The 26,075-nt window shown below is 34.3% G+C and overlaps 1 protein-coding gene across 2 annotated transcripts in view; it reads left to right on the top strand.

The window, feature by feature from the left end:
* Positions 1-15,601: 15,601 nt before the first annotated feature.
* Positions 15,602-26,075, top strand: part of LOC107852264 (ferredoxin-dependent glutamate synthase, chloroplastic) — a 105,527-nt gene continuing 95,053 nt past the window's right edge. The window contains exons 1-6 of one of the 2 annotated variants that reach the window (XM_047407902.1): positions 15,602-16,194; positions 18,812-19,124; positions 20,799-21,241; positions 21,420-21,551; positions 21,965-22,063; positions 22,370-22,440. In XM_047407902.1, coding sequence (XP_047263858.1) covers positions 15,925-16,194; positions 18,812-19,124; positions 20,799-21,241; positions 21,420-21,551; positions 21,965-22,063; positions 22,370-22,440 — 1,328 coding nt within the window. In that variant the 5' untranslated portion in view covers positions 15,602-15,924. 2 annotated transcript variants of the gene reach the window in all.

The following is a 26,075-nucleotide window of genomic DNA, read 5'->3' as shown; positions in this document are numbered from 1 at the left end:
CATCTTTTTGGATTACATATCTACAATGTACATATATACTAATCTAGTATTAGCAACCAAACATCACAATTTAATTATTTGAATTAACCAAACTAGTGGTTAAGTAGTAAGCATTAATTACACCATAAAGGGTGTCACTTTAACCCTCTTATACTCTAATTACATTCACATGCCATTCATATTCATACAACATCCTCCAATATCAAGTTTGGATTCATTTATCCTTCCAACCAATCCATTAAACCAAATTGAGCCATAGACATAAATAATCATAAATTCAATAGTATATCACCATATCCACCTTTCATAACTCAATTACCATATCCACATTCCATAAATGATTTACCATATCCACCCTCCACAATTCAATACAACCAAACCATGCAAAATAGTCCATAACCCTATTTCCATCACCTTTTAATAACAACCAATACATATAATCATCTATCACACATATACATAAGGAAAAGAACAAAGGCAAACAATATTTATACCTTAGAATTTACCTCTTGATTATGCAATCCTGTTTGCACAAATAATAGGTACCGTTCGAAGCTCTCGAGATGACAAACGCAGTTATCGAATTATTTTGGAATTTCTATGATTGAATCAAAAGTAATTTAAAGGTCAAATTTGGCTAAGGTTAGTTCTTCCTTAATGATTGATAATGAAAATGAGTTTTTGAACTTATATACATGTATATATACACATAATCCCGTCCATAATATAATAGAAAACGACCAAAATGCCTTTAAAATTTAAATAATGTCAAATCTGTCCTTTGGTGGACTGTTTTGATAAGCTAAAGTAGATCGACCATAACTCTTTGCTTCGATATCGGATTTGGGTGCAATTGGTATCATTGGAAGGATAATTCAAAGGGATTTCATTTCATATAAAGTAGGCCACCTAGTTCGTCCTGTACAAGAAGTTATGGTTATTTGAAGTTGACACTAAAAATCTATTTTGATAAGCTGAAGTAAAACGAGTATAACTCCTTACTCAGATGTTGGATTTGGATGAAACCAATTGCATTGAAAAGAAGACTCAAATATATTTCTTTTCATTGGTCGTAGCCCTCCCAGTTTATTATATTAAGGGTTTTATGATTGTTCTAAGTTGACCCAAAAATTCGGCTGGCCTCAGTAGTTTGTGTGCAGGAAATTTTCCTGCACATTTACTATTCCCAAATACCCGACAACCGTTTTATAGTTTTGAACATGCTCGATTATATCTGAAACCTATCCGTTTTTGGAAATCTTTATATCGTTGGAAAGCTTATTCAATAACCTTCGCATAAAACCATCGACGGGCAAATTTCGGTATAAATAAAATAAAAAAATTAATTCCATATAAATAAGACCAATACACGTACTTGAATACGCTAATACACGTACTTGAATACGGGGTGTTACAGTTAAGTGGTTGTGTACTAGAGATATTCCACTAGTTAAGGTTTAGTAGAGGCACCACCCAGTAGAGAAGGCTACTTGGGATATCGAGAGCAAGATACATACCCAGTATTCTCACTTGTTTAAGGCTTCAAGCACATTCTAGGCCATTTTTTGTATTATGCTTATTTTTATTGTTTAGAGTTTTCCTATAGCTTCCCCAAGTAATTTATGATTTTTTAGAACTGACAGTTCGATTATTGGGCAGTTCATTTGGTTTCTAGAGCCAATTTCTTATTCTAAAGTCTTCGTTGGTTAGAATTAACAATCGGGAAAAAAATTTAGTCAAACGACTTTGTATAAGAATTCTAACAGTTTCAACAGCTCCAGATTGTTGATTTTAGGTTAGGAAGACCCTTGGTTCTGGTCCCGAGGCTCCCGAACTCATTTTTAGCTTTAGACAAGGATTAAGAAAAATTGTAAGTAGGTGTGGAACCGCTTTTCATCAAACAATCTTGGATGGGAATTTAGATTGTGCTACTGAGCCCGGGATGGCAAATTTGATAAGGTAGCGCAGTTAATTTGCATATATGGAATTTTGGATAAATCCTGAGGGGTTGGCAGAGACTTAAAAAATTCTACCTCTCAGCTGGTGCTGGTGCATTGCTTAAGTGCCCATGAGGTTTCTTAAGCGAATGCTGCTAAAGTATCTTGGTAGTCGGTTAAGCGGACTAGCACCTCCCAATAAGTATCAATTAAGAGATACCTTTGCGGCTTAAGCAATGGCCGCTTAAGTAGCCAAAGGTCGTTGAAGCGGTATTTGAGTTGGCATTAGATGTCGCTTAAAAGGTGATCGTTAAGTGGCCTAGTGTCCTCTTAAGTGACACATGTGGATCTGAGAAGGGTATAATTACCCAACTTAGCCAGATTTTCACCACTTCTAATCTATTCTCTAGAATATTGAACCCTAATAAGTTGAGAGAATCATTTGTGGATGATTTTGGAGATTGTGTGAAGTTAATTTACATGTTTCTTCTTCGAATTTTTGGTAAGCTTTCATTATTTTCATATTTAATTTCTCCATCTTTTATGAAATCCCTCAAAGCTTGGTGGCTTGGTTATAGCACCATCGGAGTATGGAATTCACCTATTTTTATGGGGGTATACGTTCCTTGAGCATAGAGGGATGTTGTGTTTGTTTTGAAAGTGTGATTCCATAAATGGGCCCCACATGAGATTTTTACATAATTTTGGACTCAAAGTAATATAGTGCAATATGGGTATCATTGTTGTTTTGATGAGTAGATTATGATTTTGATAGTGTGGCATTTGACGGAAGCTTCTCAAAAAAGGTAACCTATGTTTTAGTAAATTTTTTGGGCTTTTCTTCGGCATTCAGGTATGCTAGGTTTACCTTTTTCATAGATTAAGTTATTTCTTAGTATGATTATGATATTATGCTAGATATGGGGTGGGATTTAGGTGTTAGAGGTATGATTGAAAATATTTAGGTTAGTTGGACTGTTTAGGCTATCTTAAAATTGTAATTTAGGTGTAATTGGAACACTTTGCCATGTTTTAGGGAGAATTTCTATCTTAGGGATAATTATGGCTTAATTAACATCTAGAAATGAGTTTAGTTACCTTATCCTAGTCTGGGGTAGAATTTTCTTAAAATGGATTTCGAGGATTAGAAGGGCCCCTCCGGCACTCCTTAGGCCAAGGCTTGTGTTAGCTTTTGTAAACTTAATTACTATACCTTTACTAATGATTATTTTGTGACTTTGAAAAAATTAGATGCTTATTATTTATGCTAGTTCGGTAATTGAGAGTTAGTGTTATTTTTGAGTTAGTTTCAGTGGATAACTATTGTGATTTAGTGATATGGCTTATGATTATGGTTTATTGTCATGGTCGATTGATATCGCCTAATGATATATGATTTTTGATTTAAGTTTGGAAATTGATAATGATAATGATATATGAGTTTCGATTTGAGTCCGGCAATTGATGATGATAATGATATATGAGTCCCAGTTTAAGTCTAGTATTTGATAATGATATTGATAATATTAGTCCTGGATCAAGTCCGTCAAATTATGCTAATGATGATAATACTATTGAGTCTGGTTCAAGTCCGACATTGGGAGTTATTTATGATATGATGCGGTTCAGATGGATTCTTAGTTATGTTATGATGATTGGTAATTTATGGTTATTGGGTTATTTACTTTCTTGATTGTACCCTCCAAGCTTATGGGCGTCTACATAGGGTTATTTATATTTCTATACTTATTGGCTTATGGGGGCCAAGATAAGAGTCATAATGGTGTGATCTTTACATTACTTTCCTTATTTATGTATTTACTTATGCACAGTGGTGTTGGAGCTTATTTCCAAGTTTGCCCTTTAATCTTGACATAGTTATTTTATCTTGTATCATATCGTATTTATATCATAATTTAGCTCAGTCGATCGACGATATCTACTGAGTACGCATGGTTTTGTACTCATACTACACATGTATCTTTTTGGTATAGATCTGTTCACTAGTTGTCGTCGCTGACGCAACACTCATGTTGGGTTGATTTCAGAGATTAGGTGAGCTCTCGAAGTTGGAGTTTCCCCTTTTTCCTTTTGTTTATATATGTCAAGTATTTCATTTTTTATACAAATTGTACTTTGACTATTCAGTACTTTTAGTTCATTTGTAGTAGTTCTTGTACAAACAATACTGAGTCTTGAGATGGTTGTTGACCCTTTATTTATCTATTAGGTTGTTATGATTGTTTTATTGCTATACTAAGTCTTTAATTGTTGATTTTCAGCTATTAGGCCATTTTTTGGCCAAGTTATCCTATTGCTTATAGCTTCAGGCTATGGTTTGGCTCACCTACTGGTGGGATAAAGTAGGTGTCATCATGACTTATAAATCAGGTCATGATAATATAACTCACTTGCTAGTCCGCGTACTCCTTCTGTCTTTTTTTAACTACTATAAGCTTCTAATTGAACTTCACTTTCTCAAGCGATTCTCTAAGAAGATCAGTACTCCAAGGTCTTGCCTCAAAGGCATCAACCACTAAATGAGAAATCTATACCACCTTCCATAGAAAGCCTAAAATGGTAATATATCAATGCTCGAATGGAAACTAATACTGTATAATTCAGCCAAAGGTATAAACTGATCGAATGGCCTCCAAAATACATAACACATGCAAGGAGCATGTCCTCTAATGCCTAAATTGTCCTCAGACCTCCCTTTTGGTTGAGAGTGAAAAGTTTTACTAAGATTAAGTCTAATACCCAACTCATCAGGCAACTTCTACCATAATTTATCAGTTAACTAAGTATGTCTAACTGACATAATAAAAATAGGAAACCTATCCAATTGAATAACATTTTTGAGATATATCTTGGCCAACTTCTTGATGTGGCATGGTTTCAAGGCACTTACGATGCTTAAAATAAAAAAATTTGCAAGTACTTAGGTCTTTTTTGGTATATGTGATATGGTTTGTGTTTATAATATTGGAAAGTACGTTCTATAGCAAAAAAGTAGAAAAGAAGTTCAAGTGTGAAATGGGCCCACTTACGGACCTACTTACGGGCCATAAATAGGACTTTTGTCCTTCGTAAGTACTATCATAAGCAGCAGAGAAAATAGTTCTAAAAATCTAAAGTTCTGAAGCAGATTCTGAGAGTTACAGAGGCTTACTTATGGGGCATACATGGTACTTACACCCCTCATAAGTACCTCCATAGGTATAATATCTGAAAAATTCTATTCTTTTTGAGACCTACGACCCACCTAGGGTCCGTAGATAGTACCTAGGACCCATAAGTTGGTGGTAGGTAGTTGCCAACCCAGTTTTCTTTTTTCATTTTGGAAAGGATTTTTAGGGTTTTGATGTATTCTAAGAATGTGGCATAAGTTAAGTTGGTTGAGAGAAAGGATAATGCGGAGAAACAGATGAATAGGGAGGAGTATAAGTTAGTTAGAAAGGAGGATAAGTTAGTGGTTACGACGGCTACGATAATGGCTTTTGAGAGTTAGTATACGGCTTTAGAGGAAAAACATAGGGATAAGAAGTTATATATGCTTGCTAAGGCTAGAGAGCAAAGGGTTCGTGACCTTGACCAAGTAAAGTGTATCAAAGGAGAAGATGGCAAAGTGTTGGTTGAGGATGCCTATATAAGGGGAAGGTGGCAGACCTATTTTCATAGACTTTGAATGACGAATGGGATAAAGGTTTTGTGATAGGGAACATGAAGAACTCAAAGCAGTATCGCGATTATGGTTATTGTAGGTGTATCAAGGTAGAGAAGGTCAAGGGTGTGATTCAGAGGATGCATAAGGATAGGGCAACTGGGCCAGATGAGATCCTGGTGGATTTTTGGAAGAGCATGGGTGGGGAAAGCTTGGTGTGGCTGACGAAGTTGTTAGACACTATTTTTAGGGTGATAAAGATACCTGAATCTTGGAGATAGAGTACCATGATCCCATTATATAAAACAAGGGAGACATTCAGAGTTGCAACAATTACAGGGGCATTAAGTTGTTGAGTTATACCATGAAAGTTTGCCAGAGGGTAGTTGAGTTGAGGCTGAGGAGGATCGTGACTATTTTTGAGAATAAGTTCGATTTTATCTCAGGTTGCTCAACTACTAAGGCCATTCACCTCGTAGGAAGATTAGTGGACATTTTAGAGAAAAGAAGAATGACTTTAATATGGTGCTCATTAATATTGAGAAGGCATATGAAAAAGATTTTGTGGAAATGCTTGGAGGATAGAAGGGTGCCCATAGCATACAGTAGGTTGATTCAAGACATGTATGATGGGACAAAGACTAGTGTGGGGAGTGTAGGAGGGGATTCAGGGCACTTTCATATTTTAACAGGGTTGCACCAGAGATCGACTCTTAGCCTATTTTTATTTGCCTTGGTGATTGATGTTTTAAAACATCGTATTCAAAGTGAGGTGCCTTGGTGTATGTTATTTATTGATAATGTTGTTTTGATTGATGATACTCTGGGGTGGTAATTACAAGCTGGGGGTTTGGAGATAGACCCTCAAGTCAAAGAATTTAGGTTGAGCAGTACTAAGACGGAATACTTGAAATGTAAGTTTAGTGATTTGTTGCATTAGGATGATGTGGTTGTGAAGCTGGATTCTTAAGTAATCAAAAAGAGGAAAAGTTTTAAGTATCTTGGGTCTTTGATCCAGAGGAATGGTGAGATTGATAAAGATGTTACGCATTGTATTAGTGCAGCGTGGTTAAAATAGAGGCTTGCCTCAGGAGTCTTGTGTGATAAGAAAGTGACTCCTAATGTTAAATATAAGTTCTACAGAATAGAAGTCTGACCGAGTATGTTATATGGAGCAAAGTATTGGCCAGTTAAGAACTCCCATATCTAGAAGTTGAAGGTGTCAAAGATGAAGATGTTACGATGGATATGTGGACTTACCAGGATGTATAGGGTTAGAAATAATACTATTTGGGAGAAGATGGGAGTGACTTTAGTGGAAGACAAGTCGCGAGAAGTGAGGTTGCGTTGGTTCGGGCATGTGATGATGAGAGACACGAATGCGCTAGTTCAGAGGTATGAAAGAATAGCTATGGATAGTATTAGGTGGGATAGAGGTAGGTCGAAGAAATATTAAAGGGAGGTGATTAGGCAGGACATGGGATAATTACAGCTTACAGAGGACATGACCCTTGATAGAAAGGTGTGGAGGACGTGAATTATGGTAGAGAGGTAGTAGGTAGGAGTACGTTCATAATAGTGGAGAAGAGTGCTCTATTTTTATCTATTCCCATAGTGTCTTGTAGCCTCTTGTTCGTGGTGTTTTGGTGATGTTTTTGTATAGTTAGTTTAAAATATTCCTTTGTGGGTATTTTGTTTTCTTTACTATTTAGCGATATGATATCCTTTTTTGTTTTATTTATGATTTTTGTTTGATCCCATTTGTTATCTGTCTTAAGCCGAGGGTCTATTGCAAATAGCCTCTTTACTTCTGATGAGGTAGTGGTGTAGACTGCATACACTTTACTCTCCCTAGACCTCACTTTCTAGGAATAAATTGGGTATGTTGTTGTTGATGATGATGTATTATATAAATCCCCCTTTGATTTTTCTGAATTATTTTATGCACTATTTATACTCACAACTTTATACACTTTTGATCTCAGAATCATTCATTTAAAATTGTTTTGTATATACCAAAATCTTATGTCATATTTTATGTCTACATGTATTTTTCATTTGATATTACTTCTATCGTATCAATTCTTCATATGGTCTTATATAGTCTCAACTTTTTTATTTGAAATATATTTAGTCCTTATATAAACTGTCTATGCCAAGTATACTAAGATAAATCAATCTCCGCATATGATAATCATTTTGAAATACATAAAGCATAGCTCCAAAGTATTATAACTGCATATGCATTGGCATTCACATATTCATAGTCCATTTAGACATTTATCAAAACTGATCCTATGTCTTTGTCATGAGTATCCCTTGTGGGTTATCACATTCATAAATTAGAGGTTTTAATACACAAGGCTCATTGTAGTAATATATTTATTCATTTTGAGATCACGTGCCCTTGTAGCCTACTTTTCATAGTCATTTGATTAATAATAAAAATATTGATCAAATAAACATAGCCTCAAATATATCAAGCATAATTATTTCAAGTGATTACAATGAATGCTCCCATGTACTACACAAATAATCTATAGATATGAGTCAGTCCAAAACCTCTTATATGAGTTAATACAGTCCTAAACCATATGTAATAAAATGATTCATCGATTATATGTTTTATTTGATTCGTATCTTTCACTCGTAACATATTTGAGGTGTTTGTTTCACTTAAATTGACCCCCTTATTATTGGCTTAATATTTACATGTTTCATATACAGACTTCTATCATTTGATGTTTCTTTTATTGCATTGAACTTTTATATGTATTCATATAACCATGAGTCTTTTATTTGAGATGTTCATATAGTATCATCTAAGTTGTCTACATATGTAATAAATGAATAACCACCACCATTATAGTTATTATGTTGAACTTATGTAACATAGCCTTAAGTTAACATACCTGTATTAGTATTGCTATTTATATTATGTGCATTGTGATGTATTTTCTGTTGTGCATAGCATAATACATATAGAGTATATTGATAATGCATTCATAACACATTTGATCATTTTGGCCTTTATTTCATATGTATATGCTAAAATATAAGGCCTTATCAAATGTACAAAGATCCTAGAGTCATAATGAATGACCCAGACACTGCAACAAATGATCCAAAAGACAGGTTTAACTTAGCAGAAATAGCAAGCCATGACATGTCCATATGATATTTCATAGTACTCATACGTTCTCTCAACTACTCATGATTGACTTTTCTTTATATGAGTTTCATTATATGCCTTGTAATATTCTATCTGTCTTGTATATGAGTACTCACATCCATGTTATCGAGGCTACTATATTTAATAATGCATGTTCAGAAGTCTAGAGCGGCAGGCCATTTTGTTAGGCATTTAGTTAGGTTGTCAGTTTTTTATTTATAAGCTCCACTGTACCATGAGCTAAGTATAGTATAGGGTTATTTTGCTAAATATGCATATGTACAAACGTTTAGATGGGTCGGTATACCCATGTGTGATAATATTGCATTATAAGACATTCTTAAGGCTTCATAGACCATATTGTATGTCATAGTATATGTATAATACTATATCAACACTTGTACCTTCTCTAGTTGTTATGTCGAACATATGTTGTAGGCCAATGGTCCTTTTCCATTTGTTTGCATGCATGTTGATTCCCTTATCAGAAAGCATATGTTACAACTTTCATACATTAATAAGATTGTATAAGAGACAAAACATGTCTATAACAAATTTTTATATAGCTTATATAGAGTCGGTATATATATTTATATATATATAAAAATTTTAATGAGGTATGGTCCCCCTGTTTATTTTACTCTGTACCTATCAAGGTCTTTAGTTTGTAACTATTGAGATAAAACCATTTGATTTACTATAAATAGAGAGTGAAAAGATTTTTTATCAAAGTACTAGTACTCCTAATAAATATGTCATCGGACTAGCAAGAATGGTTCATTTGTGTCATCTATTAATAATTGAGCCTATTTATGCGATCATCGCGACATAATGTGCACATTGTACTATTCTTCACTAACAATTTAAATAGGTCATTTTAAAAAAAACACTAAAAAATATTCGTGTGATCCATTTAAATGGTCCATGTCACCTAAATTCGTCCTCCTTTATTTTATGCATATGTCAACTAAATTTAACCATCCCTAATTTTATAATCTGATCCACCCATCTTATTTCTCTTATTGTCAAAATTCTACCAAAATTCATCTGCTTTAGCACTTACAGCCCACAACCAGCCATACCATTTGTCTTTGTCACTACTTTGTTAGCCCTGTGATAAGCTATCAGCTTCATCGTTAGCAGTAAATAGAGAATTGGCATAAGTTGAAAGTTGTGACGACATTTTGTGATAGGACGTCAAGGAGCTAATAAGTCGTCAAGATTACTATCAACCTAAGGCAGAACATGAGAGCTGAGGAAAAGCCTTGACGACATTTGTGATAGGTCGTTAAAGAGCTGATAGGGCGTCACTGTTTATCGTCAGCGTTAGGTAGCGAGTACTAAAAACATAAAGGGAGCTGACGATATTTGTGATAAGTCGTCAGCCTCCTGATAGGCTATCACAAATGGCGTCACCTAATCCAAGGAATTTCTGAATTTTATTATTTTGTTTCCATAATTAGGGCGGACTATTTAAAGCCTTGTTTAGGGTTTTCTTAAGGGTTCCGAACCTTGAGTTTTGAGACACGATACTTTGATATTTTCTCTCTCTAACTTCTTGGATTGAAAACGTAATTACTTTGAAGAGAATTTAATCATTATTTTGGGATTTCCTTTGTAATTTAATCGGAGAATCTCTAGTTTCTATTCATCTTGAGGTAAGTTTATCTTTCAAAGCATGAATTCATCTAGTTGCTTCGATTATTACGTCATGAGTGGCTAAATTCCTTTAACCTGAATTATGGGATCTAGGGTTAGGTCTTGATAAGGTGCTGAGTATTCAGGATTCGAAAGGTGGTAGGACTTCTTGATAATTCTGATGTTTTAATTATTGTCTGTTGGTTGCAAACAATAGATAACACCTGCTTTGATTTGCTTGAGAAAGAAATCAAATATAGTGGGAAGTGAATTATCAACAGAGACTTGGAAACACTAAACTTCTGTTTAATAATTAGCGTTGTAACAAAGTTGGTTAATTTAAGGTAAAATCTGGGCAGTGAATGTAAATTCCCTAAGTCCGAGAGGATTAGATAATTAAATGCTTAAGTAGGTCGAAGACATTTAAGCATAACTTCGATAAAGATAACTTGTTGTCCTACCTACCGTGAGAATCTTGAACCACTAGTAGCATTTGTCAAGTACCAAAATCCCTAGTGAACATAATTCTATTTTTTTTTTTCATAAACTCTTGATTACAAACTGAAACTAAGGTGACCAAAAAATTATTTTCTAATCTCCAAAACCCTAATTTTACCTTTTCGTGCCAGTTGTTTGAATTTAACGTGTAGCTATAGTTTCAAATTAGTTTAATCGCCACTCACATTGTTCCCTGTGGATTTGACCCCGCCTCCAAAAATTGGGTAAATATATTGATGACGATCGCCTTGCACTAAATTGACGTGTAAGTTGAGCGTTATCAGCCATTATTACCCAATTAAAACCACTAGCGTATAACTAACCGCCAATTCCAGAAGTTATTAACTAAGGCTTTGTGAAGTGGTATCATCATCCCGACTATAATTTACATGCAATGTCATTAGCCAACACTTAGGGAATTCCCATGTACTCCACATGATTACCAATTAAACTAAAACCATGAACACCAAGGCCTTACCAAATCATTTAAACTATTTAAACAAATTTAGGTTCCATAACCATATTATGCAATGCAATAGTTTCAATAAAAGTCAAACTATGTGACAAAACCATTCTTATAGGTATTTTAACAAACATTTTGAGGGCATATAGTTTCCAAAACCAAAACCAAGAACCAATTGATCATTCTCATGCAACCACATGTTCAAACCACAATTAAATATGAAAGACCATAAGTAAAGCATGGGAAAATAATATCCAACTATTTATAATTAAAACCTCCAACATATAATTCAAAACCGAATAATACCCACAATTAAATCACGAGAACCATTCATTAAAATCATGAGTTTAGTTGAACTAACAATGAGGGAGGAGTAACATTCCTTATTCAAGAAAATTCATGAAAAGAACTTGACTCTTGAGCCTCAAGATGAACACCTTTGAAGAACCCTAGCCTCAATTTTCTTGAGAGAGTTTAAGATATGTTTTGATCTTTCCAAGTGAAGAATGAGGGACCAATTAATGTTATAGGATATGGTCTTAAGGGTTTTGGGGCGAAAAATGTCTAAAATATCCTCATCTTAAAAGCTGAAAATTATGTGCAGGAGGGTACAGCCACACCACCCAAACTGTACCCACAACATACGAGTAGTGCCCACCACTCATACCTTAGGCAAAAACTTGGACCCCAACACTGTCAACCATACGATTTTATGGCCTAACTCATATCCAATCATACTACAAGTACCTTAGAATCGTACCCTAGGCAGCCTACTAAAATCATGATACACTGATCAACACACGAGTGGCTTTCCTCACACGTACCATCTCCATAAAACTCATATGGTGTCTATTCGTATCTTGGACAGTAACCAACCAAAACTACACTGAGTAACATACGACCAAGGCCCCTAAACCGTGCCCACATCATACAACTAGTAAGCTTAAGTCGTATGATGTCTAGAGCATTCAAAACCTAGGAAATTTCTAAGGATCGAAACCCAGGGTGTTTCAGTGATGTATTGGTTTAATGAAGTTGTGTTGAGTATCATGAAACCTTAGGTTTGATTTTTAATAAAAACAAATACCAAATGATTTTTTTTCCAAATTAGTAAAGGTGCAACGCAAGCTGGCTGGACTAAACCACTATGTATAATCTATTAAAAATGTGAAGACCCTTAGAAAAGTAATTTGAACTTTTTACCCTTCATTAAAAGACTCATTATTAGACAAAACTGTCTTTTCATTATTTTTTAAATTTATTATTTAATAATTTTTATTATATTAACTAGACTTTCTAAAATATATGAGACTCCTAAAATATATGGTAGAAGATTTAATTAATATTTTTCTTTCTACTAGACTTTCTAAAATATATGAGACTCTTAAAATATATGGTAGGAGAATTAATTAATATTTTTCTTTCTACTGTTCAATTAGAAGAATACTCTTAAAATAAGATTCTATTAAGGAAATACTTCTATAAATATGGAGATGTAAGTTAAACTGGAGAACAAATCGATTTGCCTATTGAGAGAATATGATTTATACTCATCTAACTTGATTCGATTGCATGTCTAGATTGTGGATGCTTGATTTTCTAACCTTCAACTTCTTCACTGTTTTTGTCAGTATAATAGAATTCACATGTGCGTGTGTGTATATATATATATATATATATATATATATATATATATATATATATATATCATTTTTGTTTTCTTTCAAAATCATTCTTTAAGGTCAAAATTTTCGCTCAGACAAGAATTAGTTGGATCAAAATAGAAGCTTTGTGATCACTATTATATTTTTTTTTTATAGTTTACAGGCCGTAGATGAATGCCGGTTGGCTTTGAAGAATTCCTTGTGTAAAGATTATGTTTAATTGTATTGTTTTGATATCTTTATTATTTTATTTTAATTTACAGATGTTATATGAATGTGAGTTAGCTTTGGAATTTTTTTTAGGTAAAAGTTAGGTTTAATTGTATATCGTAACATCTCTATTACTTTGTTATTTTTTGATAGTTTACGGTTCGCAGATGAATCTCGATCGATTTTGAGAATTTTTTATGTGTAAAATTTAAGTTTAATTGTATTGTTTTGATATCACTTTTATCGTATTATTTTGTTGCAGTTTACAGGTGATAGATAAATGTTGGTAGGCTTTGAGAAATTTTTTTTATGTAAAGGTTAGGTTTAGTTGTATTATTTTGATATATCTATTATCGTATTATTTTGTTATTATTTACAGGTGGTAGATGAGTGTCGAATGACTTTGAGAAAAAAATTGTTTGTAAAAATTAGATTTAATTGTGCTATTTTGACATCTCTATCATTGTATTATTTTGTTGCAATTTACAGAGATGAATGTCGATCGATTTTTAAAAATATTTTTGGTAAAGATAGGTTTAATAAATAAATTCTCCATCTTTACATACTTAAAAAGATATTAAATTTAACTATTATATTCATTTTTACTATTATTTAGTGTAATGTTTGAACTCATTAAAGTAAATACACGCGTAAGGCACATATACCTAAACTAAATATTTTTAAAAAAAGTAATAACTGTCATTGTTAAGTGTATTTATACCATAAAAATGCAATATTCTAATCTTATCAACAACTCTTTTTTATTCTTTATTATTTGCAAGTGGGAGATAAGAAAAGAAAATTGGTATATGTGTTCAGTTGTTGGTAGTATTTCCGTTGTCAACCAGATTGACTAGTCAATCCTCTTCGCTTAATGTGGTTCAAAATTTCTCCTCAAATTTAACACCCAAAGAATGGAACAAAGAAACGGAAAAGGCTCTAATATACCCTTCAATTTTTAAAAATGGTACACAAATATCCTCTTTCCACCTTTAGGTTCAAAAATACTTTTTCATCTATCTATTTGGCTCAAAAATACCCTTAATGTATTAGAAATGACTCAAAAATGCCCTTCTTCATCTATTGGTTCAAAAATACCCCTCCATCCACCTATTTGGATAAAAAATACCCTTAACATTAAATTTAAATCCAAAAATGTCTCCTCCTTTTAACAAATATATAATTTGTTTTAAAGTTATAAACTTGAAAACACATTTTCTAAAAACTTTTTTTGCGTAAAATGTAAGAATTTCTGATGTTTTAAATTTTTTTTGTAAAACATAAGAATTTCTTATGATTTAGAGAAAATTTTTATTGTAGATTTCCATTAAAGAATCGTTAATAAAAAAGGGTAAACATAATAATTTAATACGTTTAGCCTATTTTAATAACTAATTATAGGGATGGTTTATTTTGATCAATTTATTCATATCTTGACTTATTTTGCTTTTGAGTTCAAAATCGAACTGAGAAATACTATATTGGTGTCGTTTAATCCTCTGATTAAATAAATTATTGTTTTAATACAAGGTATGAAAGTGAAATATTACAGGGAAACAACGTCACATTAATTATAAGGGTGGAAAAATTAAGTACTGCTATTAGTGCTTGTTTTTGCACTATGTAGCGAGATTTTTTTTTTTCAAAACGTCTAATATTTTTATTTTAAAATTATGTAGCAATATACGATGTGAGCATGTGCGAAGGATATTTAATCCTAATTGAAACCACACAAATATAGTATTTCACAGTTTGATTTTGAACTCGAAACCAAAATAAATTAAGATATGAATAAATTGATCAAAATAAATCATCCTATAATTAGTTATTAAAATAGACTAAACGTAATAAATCATTACATTTACCCTTTTTTATTAATGATTCTTTAATGGAAATTTACAGTAAAATTTTTTCTCTAAATCAGAAGAAATTCTTATGTTTTATAATTTTTTTTCAAATGTCAAAAATTCTTACGTTTTATGCAAAAAAATTTTTTTAGAAAATAATGTGTTTTCAAGTCCACAGCTTTAAAAAAAATTATATTTTATATCAGAATTTGTTAAAAGGAGAAGATATTTTTACATTTAAATTTATTGTTAAGGGTATTTTTGATTCAAATAGGTGGATGGAAGAATATTTTTGAACCAATAGATAAAGAAGGGTATTTTTGAACTATTTTTAATATATTAAAAATATTTTTAAACCAGATAAATAAATAAAAAAGTATTTTTAACCTTAAAAATGAAAAAAAAGTATTTATGTATCATTTTTAATAGTTGGAGGTACATTATATCCTTTTCCGACAAGGAAACACCCTTTTTTAAATCACGATTCACGTACGCTGCCATTTGTGGAAGAGGAAGAAACAAAACTGACCTTTGGTCTCAGCCTACAGTCAGCTTCACACAAAAATACTGGGCTGCCAAAATACTACTACTGTCATCAACATCATCATCAATTCTACTCTGAAAAAAAGAATAAGAAAAGTGTGGCTCCAAAACTCTCTTCTTTTTATCTCCCAATCCTTCCTACTCTCCACACATTCTTTACCATTTCCGCACCCACATTCTCTCTAGACCATTCACTTTTTCTCTCTCTACCTATACCTATACACACACAACACACAACACACAACACACACACAACACACACGCACAGTCGAGTTCTGATTGTGTTAGATGGCGGTGAATCCGGTGGCAAACGTTCCGCAGTTACTCTACGCGAACGGGCAGCCACCGAAGATTCTCACGGGGAGTAAAGACGGTGTATTTGTTGATTTCGTTGGTTTGAACTGTAAATCCAGCAAGCGGATTCGTCGAAGGATTGGTTATGCGGCAGCTAACAGGAGAAGCTTCATAAACAACAGATGGAATGCAATTAATGCTGTTCTTGACCTTGAACGTGTTGCCAGTAATATATCTCAGCAATCCGCTAGTATAGTGCCTAAGGTGTGTTGTTTGTTAATGTGTTGATTTCGTATTTAGCATATATGTGTAGAAACATATAGCATTCATTATATGTCAATATCTATCTGTAACATTAGGCATATTTGATTGCTAAGCTGTTGAATATTTGGCAAAGTAGTTAGAGTAAAAGTTGATTTCATGTTTAATTTTGGGAAGATGGTGATAGGCTGGAAAACTTTTGCTTAGCAAAAAGCATTGGCCTTTTATCATTTTTCTTTTTTCTTTTTTACTATGACTAGTATAGAGTAGATCTAGTGATAATCTCCATGTATTAAATTGAATATGGACAGAGTCCTTTCATATGAGATTGGAAGACAATTCATATATGGAACATCTTTTTTGGGAAACTACTTCTTGGAGTCCTTGGATTATGTGGAGCACACTTTACATGTGCTAAAATGCATAAGGTTTCCAGGTGGCAAAAGTTCATTTGAGTTATTTGGTTGAATTATATAAAGGTGAAGTAGAATTGAGAAAATTAGTCATCATCTGCTTGCTTATCACTCCAAGGCTGTTGTTTTACTTACCATAAGTACATTGCGGTTCTTGACTTTGTAAATATTGGATGTACAAATTTATTCCATGTGATATCTGAGGTGTTTCTTGAAGTCTTGCTAATGTTTCATCAGCTTCATGGAGGTTTTCGTCATGGGTTGTTACCCAAGTTGACAGTCGTTCATTGTTGAATTTGTTCTTGAAAGTAGGCTTGCTGCGTACTCCTGTGTACTCGTGAATGAAATGTGATGCTTTTCCATGCTAAGAACTTTGCTTTCATTCAGCGCGTTAAGTTAAAAAGTTAAAGTACTTGAAACCAATTAACAAAAAAAAAATTTGAATACTAGAATATGTGAAAGAATGTTATTTTATTTTTTATTTTTTTGGATTAGCATGAAAGAAATAGGATTCTGACGGGTATGGTTTACCTTGAACTTAGAAGTATGCATGCAAAGCTTTTCATTTGACTAGCAGTTTGGGTGATAAGAGAGTAAGACCTCACTTGTGGGATTACACTGGGTATGTTGTTGTAAGCAGTTTGGGTGCTTCTTGATATGTTTCTCAGCTGGTATTTTATGTTTGAAGAAGAGTAGAATCTACTGCTCAAGTTTGGAGTTGAATCTATGATAAGCTATGATTCTAAATCATAACAGTTTATTGATGTTAAAAGCTTTGCTTTTTCACCAAAATTTAGTCAATTTATCTTTTCGTCACCCTTTGAGGTACTCCTTTGATATGACTTTTCTCATTATGACATGCTTAATATCTTAAGATTATAATTTTCTATTTCCCAGTATTTTCTGTGATTGAGTAGACATTTCCACATTTTTATTCCACTTCTAATGGAATAGACTTTTTCTTGAACTTTCAAGCTACCAAAAGTTACAAGGAACCAGCGTTTACTCAATACAATTCTTCCTTAGAACAACAACAACAACATACCCAATGAAGTCTCACAAGTAAGGTTTGGGGAGGCCTAGAGTGTACGTAGACCTTACCACTACCTTGTGGAGGTAGAGAGGCTGTTTCCGAAAGCCCCTCAACTCAAGTGGAGCAAATCCAGGTACAAAGAAGAAGGAAACAACGAAGAAATACAGTTCTTCCTTCACATTCTAAAAAAGTTTTACAAAGTGACATGTGGATCCATATGATGTGGTTTGTTTGGTTATGTGGCCCATATGTTTTGAAAACTAAACAACTATATTTCAATATTTCTCTTAAAATTTTTCAATCTTAAATTTGGACATTCAAGTTGACTTGGAGAAAGTCGACCAGCATGGTTGACTCCTTAAACTTAATCAAAGAAAAAATTAAAGTGGGCAAACACTTTTATGTGGTGTTCTTAAGTTATATTTAGATCAAGCTTTTGCCATAACAACTTCTGAAATGCTCCTCTCTTGCGGCTTTACTATCTCTTTTCTCTGTCTTGTTCTCTACTGTCAATATAACACAAGTAGATGTATTGCACTGTGATAACATCCCCTCTGATTCCCCATGTTTTACTCGGCATACCTTCTTTTTGATGCTTTATCCAAGCCAATGAAATGAGTGATACAAGATACTTATTGCAGTATCTTTTCCACTATGTTTGCTTTGAAATACTGCTAATGAAATGAGTGATACAAGATAACTTATTGAAGTTTGAACCTTTTGTAAAATTGTAAAGCTTTTACTTATGTTGATATGAGACATATGGTTGGAAGATGTTAATCAACAGAAGGCAGAAGTTAATAGCACTGCTGGTTTCTTATGATGCAGCTGCTCATATGTGTGCACTTTTGTTGTGAAGTGATAAAGCTACCACTTTTTTCAATGTAAAGGTTACTATCCTATAACATCTGGCGCATGGTTTCAGCTTATATTTTCTGGATTGTTTGGACGGTGCTTTAATGGATTATTAACTTTCTATATACATCAGCTCCCAAGCAGTCTAGGCGTATTATCGGAGTTGATCCCTTTTTACGGTCCTCATTCTTTGTAACTCATGCATCTTGATGTCACTAATGAAACTGCTTACTTCATTAAAAAGAATCTTTTAACATTTTTCCAGAAGCAATTAAATTATTCCATGTGAGCAGCTGATCTTTTGTGGAAACCTTTTCAGGTTGCCGACTTGGATGATATATTATCTGAAAGAGGCGCATGTGGGGTTGGTTTTATTGCTAATTTGGACAATAAAGCATCACATGGGATCGTCAAGGATGCTCTTGTGGCTCTTGGCTGCATGGAACATCGTGGAGGTTGTGGAGCTGACAATGATTCTGGTGATGGTTCTGGACTGATGACTTCGATTCCTTGGGATCTTTTCAATGATTGGGCTGAGAAAGAAGGAATTGCAGTCTTTGACAAGCTTCATACTGGCGTTGGAATGATTTTTCTTCCTAAGGATTGTAACCAGATGAATGAAGCCAAGAAAGGTCAGTCTTTTAAATATAACTTAAGAAGATCTGCTAACACATACTTCCCATTACAGCCTAGTATCATATACTCATTACTTGGTTATTGAGAATTCTTGCTATTGATATATGGAGCCCCTCTTTCTCTTTTAATCCATAATTCTCATTTGTGATTCCGACACATTATCTTGAATAGGAGAGAGATGCTACATCCAGATTGTTTCATTTAATTGATGAAATCTTGTCTCTATTGAGTGCATAATCGATATGCTTGAAAGAAGAGCTGTTTTTAATCACTATGTAATTAGGGGCTAGGTTAGTTGATAGGAGAGCGTCCAAGCTAGTAGGTAGGAGTGCTTTGTTTAGTGCTACACTTGTAGTTTCTTGTTCATGGATTTTTGTTGATATCTGTTGTTTTGGGTAGGGTAGATTGATTGTAGTACTATTTTGTACTACACCCACCACAAAAGTTCCTTTTTCTTTCAAAAGGACCAACAAAACAGAAAAGGAAATAAAAGAATTTCCTAAGCGCATTTAAAGTGTCAATGAATTATCAGAAGATACCCTTTGAATAGGTTAAAGAAGAAAGAAGATTAAGAAATCCAGATAAACTTATGTGGGAACCGAAAGCGAAGAAGAATTCAAGAATTGATTGATGAGAAAATGCGTACGACTTAGGAAAAAAACCCAAAGAGGAAGAGATCAGTTTTTTTGACATATTGAGCTAATAGTAAAAGTAAGTTCGAATTACATTGAAATTGGGCCAAGTTAGGTAAGGAGGAAAACACGTACCAATTTTAGTAGCATTGTCGCCCAAATGATGGAGAGTTTAACTATCTCTTAAAACAATTCTTAAATGTAGGTTTCAGAAACTAGTTAAAAGAACACTAGTTTTGGACTGCTGTATTTTCTGTATTTTGGGGAAGATTTTGGGCCCCATTCCACCTCATCTTGGACTTTAAGTTGGGCCTCCAAATAGATGTAAGACTTGACAAAGTGGACTGGAGCTCTTCTTTCATCACAAGACACTTTTCAATTGCTAATTGCTGCCCTTTGAGCTTGTCTTGAAATTTCCTTGTTTGAGATCCTGTCATGGGTCTTCTTGGAACTTCCAAAGCTTCATCCATGTCCTTTAATGACGTTGAGCTGCCATAGATGCTATCACAAAAGCAAGAGATTCTCACCATGAATTTAGAAAAACAGATAAACTACAAAACTAGAAATCCCATCTCCTCTATGTTGAATGCAATTCCTAATCCTATAAAATCTACTTTGAGCTTGTTTGTTAAAAAAATTCTCTTTTGGGTTTACCATTCTCAAGTTATTATCTGGTTCACTGTAAAAGAGAGCAACAGTGATGGATGGAGCTAGAACATGCAGTTTTGAATGTTGATTCAATTCTCTTTCTGCAAATGTGTTGAAGAATGCAGTTATTACTTTCAGTTACTTATGCATTTGAGGTATCTCAAGATTGCACTAGTTTTACCGTTGATGGTTTTGTGGCTTGCAAAATTGTTGTCTGAGGTATCTCGAGAATGCCCAAGTTATTGATTTTATTGTGGTTCTCAAAATTATATAATTTCTGGTAGTTTTCTATAAGCTTTTCTGCACCCATACCTCATAGTTGTTTCTTATGAGATCCTTTCTTGAAGGAATATGGTTGTATTTTTTCTAATTTGTTTCATATATCTGTAGTTATTTCCAATATCTTTAACAACGAGGGTCTTGAGGTGCTTGGATGGAGGTCGGTTCCAGTAGATTCTTCTGTAGTTGGATATTATGCAAAAGAAACTATGCCCAACATACAACAGGTTTTTGTTCGAATTGTTAAAGAGGAAAATGTTGATGATATTGAAAGAGAACTCTATATATGTAGAAAACTCATTGAGAGGGCTGTGAACTCAGAGATTTGGGGAAATGAACTTTATTTCTGTTCATTGTCCAATCAAACCATAGTTTACAAGGGAATGCTTCGTTCTGAAGTCCTTGGAAGGTTCTATTATGACTTACAAAGTGAGCTCTATACATCTCCCCTTGCTATTTATCATCGTAGATACAGTACAAACACCAGTCCCAGGTGGCCTCTTGCTCAACCAATGAGGTTTCTGGGTCATAATGGAGAGATCAACACTATACAGGTAATTATAGGTGTCAATAACATTTTCTCTGGGTTGCTGACTACTTCTTTGGAGGTAGCAGTATGGACTGCGTACATTTCACCCTCCCCAGACCTCACTGTGTGGGAATATACTGGGTTGTTGTTGTTGTTGCTGACTACTTGCATTTATCTGTTATTTCACATCCACAACTATGCAGGGAAACTTGAATTGGATGCAATCCAGAGAGGCTTCATTGAAGTCAACTGTTTGGCGTGACCGTGAGGATGAAATCCGTCCTTTTGGCAACCCAAAGGCATCTGATTCTGCAAATTTAGACAGTGCTGCTGAAGTATGGATCACTGCATCTTTAATTATCTAGCCTTAGTTATTATTGAAGGCCATAGTACTATTTTTTTCTCACCACTTGGAACTGTTTGACCTTTAATGTTCCTTAAGATGGTTTCCTTAGGAAAGAAAATATTGCTGTTTTTCGGTTGTTGGTACTTGTATTGACTTTAAATTACTTCTGGGTGAGTTTTATTATAACATCTCTTCCAACATCTTATGCTACTTGTTGGTTATCAAAAAAAGAACATCTTATACTACTTATCATTTTTTTGTCACAGATGTTATAACTTGTTTCATGTAGACTTTTAAACATGAGCTGTTTGTTGTTAGTCCTTTTCCCTTGCTGCTTTGATTTATCTCTTTCGTATATATATAACTAGATTTTTTCACCATCTAACCCTTTTTTGGGATCAGTTACTCATAAGAAGTGGCCGGGCTCCCGAGGAAGCGCTGATGATTCTTGTCCCAGAAGCATATCAAAATCATCCAACATTGACTATTAAATATCCAGAGGTATTCCATGTTGGCATGTAATCTGGATTAGATTCTTGTTACATTATGTAGTTTCCAAATATTAGAAGGGCTCTTGCGGTGGTCGTTGGTCAATCTTGCTTTCTATGATGACACAGTTTTGAAATTCGTACTAAGATAATTTCTCTGTGTCGCTTTGTCAAAATTTACTTCTGTTGATGTTTCCTTTACCATGTTTTTTACCTTCTGAATTGTAATTATATAACTAATATATGTAATGCATGAGATGATTATTAGAATGTTACCTTTAAAATCAATTTTTCATGACTGACTATTTGATGATTGTAGGTTCTTGATTTTTATAATTATTACAAGGGTCAGATGGAAGCTTGGGATGGGCCAGCCTTACTCTTATTCAGGTGATCTTCTGTATTCCAGTTCTATTTCAACTTGTTTTGTTTTCTAGATGCAGTGCTGTAGTACTATCTAATAGGATTATGTACTCAACTAGAGAAATGTAGTAGAGAAATGTGCTTTCCTCTGCTTTATATTCCTGCATTCCTGCTTTACTCTGTTTTATATTCCTTATGGCTGCAGTATCTATGTTATGTCATCTGCTTCTGTGCTGTACTATGTGTTTGTTTGATATCTCGTAACTTGAGCCGGGGGTCTTTCGGAAACAGCCTTTCTACTTCATCAGAGGTAGAGGTATGGACTGCGTACATCTTACCCCCCCCAGACCCCACAAAGTGGGAATACACTGGGTTTGTTGTTGTTGTTGTTGTTTATTAGAAACAAAATTGAGTCAAGGGGTTGGCCTAGTGGTTGAGGCATGACAGTAACAACCTGGAGATACTACTTCCAAATTCTTGCCACAACGTTTGGTGTGAGTCTATCTCCTCCAGCCTTGGTTGGCAGGATTATCTTTACAATCTGTGTTTGTCAGATCGGTAGGTTTGGACTGTAGATTAGTCAAGGTAATGTGCAATTGGTCCAGATGCAACCGATAAAGGAAAAAATAATTTGAACTCTTTTTTCCATTTAGTGTTTACTGTTGATCGTGCAAAGGCTAAAGGTATGAGAAGTTTCTGCGTTAGTCGACTATGCATTTTCTTGACTGTCTATTCTCTCTGTCTCCGATAGTTGGACTGTATATTAGTCCAGGTACGTGCAATTAGCATGATTTTAAGAGACTCTATTTATCCTTTTCCTAGTGTAATTTAAAAAAAAAAAAGGGGGGCAGCCCGGTGCACTAAAGCTCTACCGCTATGCGCGGTGTAATTATAGGAACATAATACTTTTTATTGTAATTGGTTGTCTTTCCTTAATCAGTTAGGATTTACTTATATAAATATCCCTTGTCATGGGATGTAAAGACACATTGAATTTGATGAAATACAAAGAAGCCTTTTCTTGTTTCTCAAGTTCTACCTTACTACATTCAAAGTACATGATTCTGGCTATAACCAAAAATCTCAAATAGTAACCTGGTACCTGTGTATATGCTCATCCCTGCGTATACATAGTCATCCTCGAAGTTGTCTTTTTCTTGATAATGGTAACATGGATATCAAAGAAAAATGTAGTAGGATACTGCCAAAACCATAATTACGTAGAAATCAGACAGAAGATCCAACTATGATATCCTAATAGTTACAGAGCACTGATCAGAGCTCCTAAGGATACTGCCTCCTTTACAAAACATTCTTTACACCAAAAACGAAAAAGAAGAAAGCATGTCATCGGACAATTCTGTAAAGAGCTACTTCTCCCTTCAAAATTCTTAAATTTCTTTCTTTCCAAACTGTCCACCATATACAAGCAGGAACAAATCTCCACCATTTCTTGTCTCGGACTGCACCCCTTTTGCCATTCCAACTCCTTAGCAGGTCACTAGTGTTGGAAGGCAAACACCATTGGAGGCCCACAATAAGAAAAACTTGCCATAGAAGAAAGTGACAGAACAATGAAGAAACAAATTGCTATTGGATTCTGTTTCTAAACCACAAAAAGGACATTTAGAGAATAACTGGAATCCCCTTCTCCTTCAATTCTCTTGAGCCAGGCAAGCTTCTCTTGCCACTAACCAGGAGAACACAACTTTTGTAGGAACCCTAACTTTCCAAATATATCCAGGGCCACTGTGGTATTTGCTGATCAGAATTACACAATGTATGATAAGCAGACTTTATTGAAAAAACACCATCTTTGCCAGATCTCCAGTAAAGCTCATCACAAGACTATGTTAACCCTTTGAATTCTTCCGAAGTTTTAAAAAATTCCACAACTCCTAATTCCCAGTCATTTAGGGCCCTTCTAAAAGTAATATTCCACCCTTGAAGATTCAGATTGCATCTAATCTATGCTTCAGAAAGGGAAGCAATGTTTTAAAGGTCAGGGAATAAATTTTTTAGAGTACCATGGCCTAGCCAATAATCAAGTCAAGAACAAAGATTCTATATTCTCAATAATCCTCGAGGTTAATTACACCAACTAGGCCTATTCTTAAAGTTAGACTTTGGGCAAAGTCGAACAGGCACAGACAAATTCCAGTTAGTTGGGTCAAACCCCCGAACAAACGTCCTAATGAGCTAAGATTTTTGCAGCCCACTTAAGAATAAGGGTTTTTTAGCCCGGCTCGGATAAGCCCATTGGCCCATATGGCTTGAGTAATATGGGTTGGGCCGGCTCGTGGGCCAAACAAAAAATAATTAAAATTTTTTTGTTGTTGTTGATGATAGTTTAAGTATATTTTGAGTTTGGACTCCTCTTATCATTTTTAGTACTCTATTTTTTTTTTTTTTAATTATTTTTTGTTAGGCCCACGAGCTGGCCCAACCCATATTACTTAAGCCATATGGGCCAATGGGCTTATCCGAGCCGGGCTAAAAAAAACCCTTATTCTTAAGTGGGCTGCAAAAATCTTAGCTCATTAGGACGTTTGTTCGGGGGTTTGACCAAACTAACTGGAATTTGTCTGTGCCTGTTCGACTTTGCCCAAAGTCTAACTTTAAACTATCATAGTTATTTAAATATTAATTATGTTTATAAAATATGTATATATCTCTATTTGGTTCGAGATATCATGTCTAACGTTATTCAATTTCATAGATTATTAGGATTATTTTTTTTGTGAATTTGAGACTCGATTAGCAAGTAGTAATACCATGTAATATTGTCTTGTAAATATTTATGTTATTAACATTGTAAAATTAAATTTAAATTAAAAAAACTATAAAAACAGTATTTTCTAAAAAGTGAGCTGGCCCGTCTAGGCGCACAACCCACAAAGTGATGAGCTGAGCTGGGCTTGTTGAGCCTGGCCAACCAGTCAAATTTCAAAGCCTGTGTGGGCTATCCCAGATGGGCTGGGCCGACCTGTATTGAGAGGTCTAAACAAATTATAGATTCTGATTACCCATAAGATAAGGAGTCCAAATCTTATAATTAGCTTTTCATTCATAGTCCAGTTAGTCCTTCATATCCTGATTTTTTAATTTGGAGGTTTGGGTTTCAAGTCTATGAGTTGCTACTTTAATCTTTTGTTTTGGATTAGAGTATATAAATATCTACAAAACTATGTTGAGGACAAAACTCTAGAACATAGTTGTTTCAATTTTAAATTCCATACGTAAATAACTAATCCTAATTACATATTTATAGAGAACATAATAGGATAGGTCTTGCACCATAAATTACAGTCTAGGAATAATAACTGCTAGACCAACTGCTGGAACATATCCAAGGAACAGTTACTCGACAACTGCTGTGGAAGTTATGTTTGTTCAAAGCACTTCAACTCTTTGTCCTTTTGTCAATATTTTCTTCTGAAGCGAGGGAAACCATGCAACCTGACTAGCGTTGGATGGTTTTAGGCGGGGTAGGGGTAGACCGAAAAAGTACTGGGGTGAGGTGATTAGGCGGGACATGGAACAGTTACAGCTCACCGAGGACATGACCCTAGATAGGAAGATCTGGAAGACGCGAATTACGGCAGAGGATTAGGGCCAGTTTGGGTCGCTAGTGTAGGGAATTACTTGGTGGGGGTTTTATT

The sequence above is a fragment of the Capsicum annuum genome, chromosome 3 (genome assembly GCF_002878395.1).
Source record: "Capsicum annuum cultivar UCD-10X-F1 chromosome 3, UCD10Xv1.1, whole genome shotgun sequence".
Lineage (NCBI taxonomy): Eukaryota > Viridiplantae > Streptophyta > Magnoliopsida > Solanales > Solanaceae > Capsicum > Capsicum annuum.
Note: the sequence above shows the minus strand (reverse complement) of the source record. Positions and strands in the feature narration are given on the sequence as shown.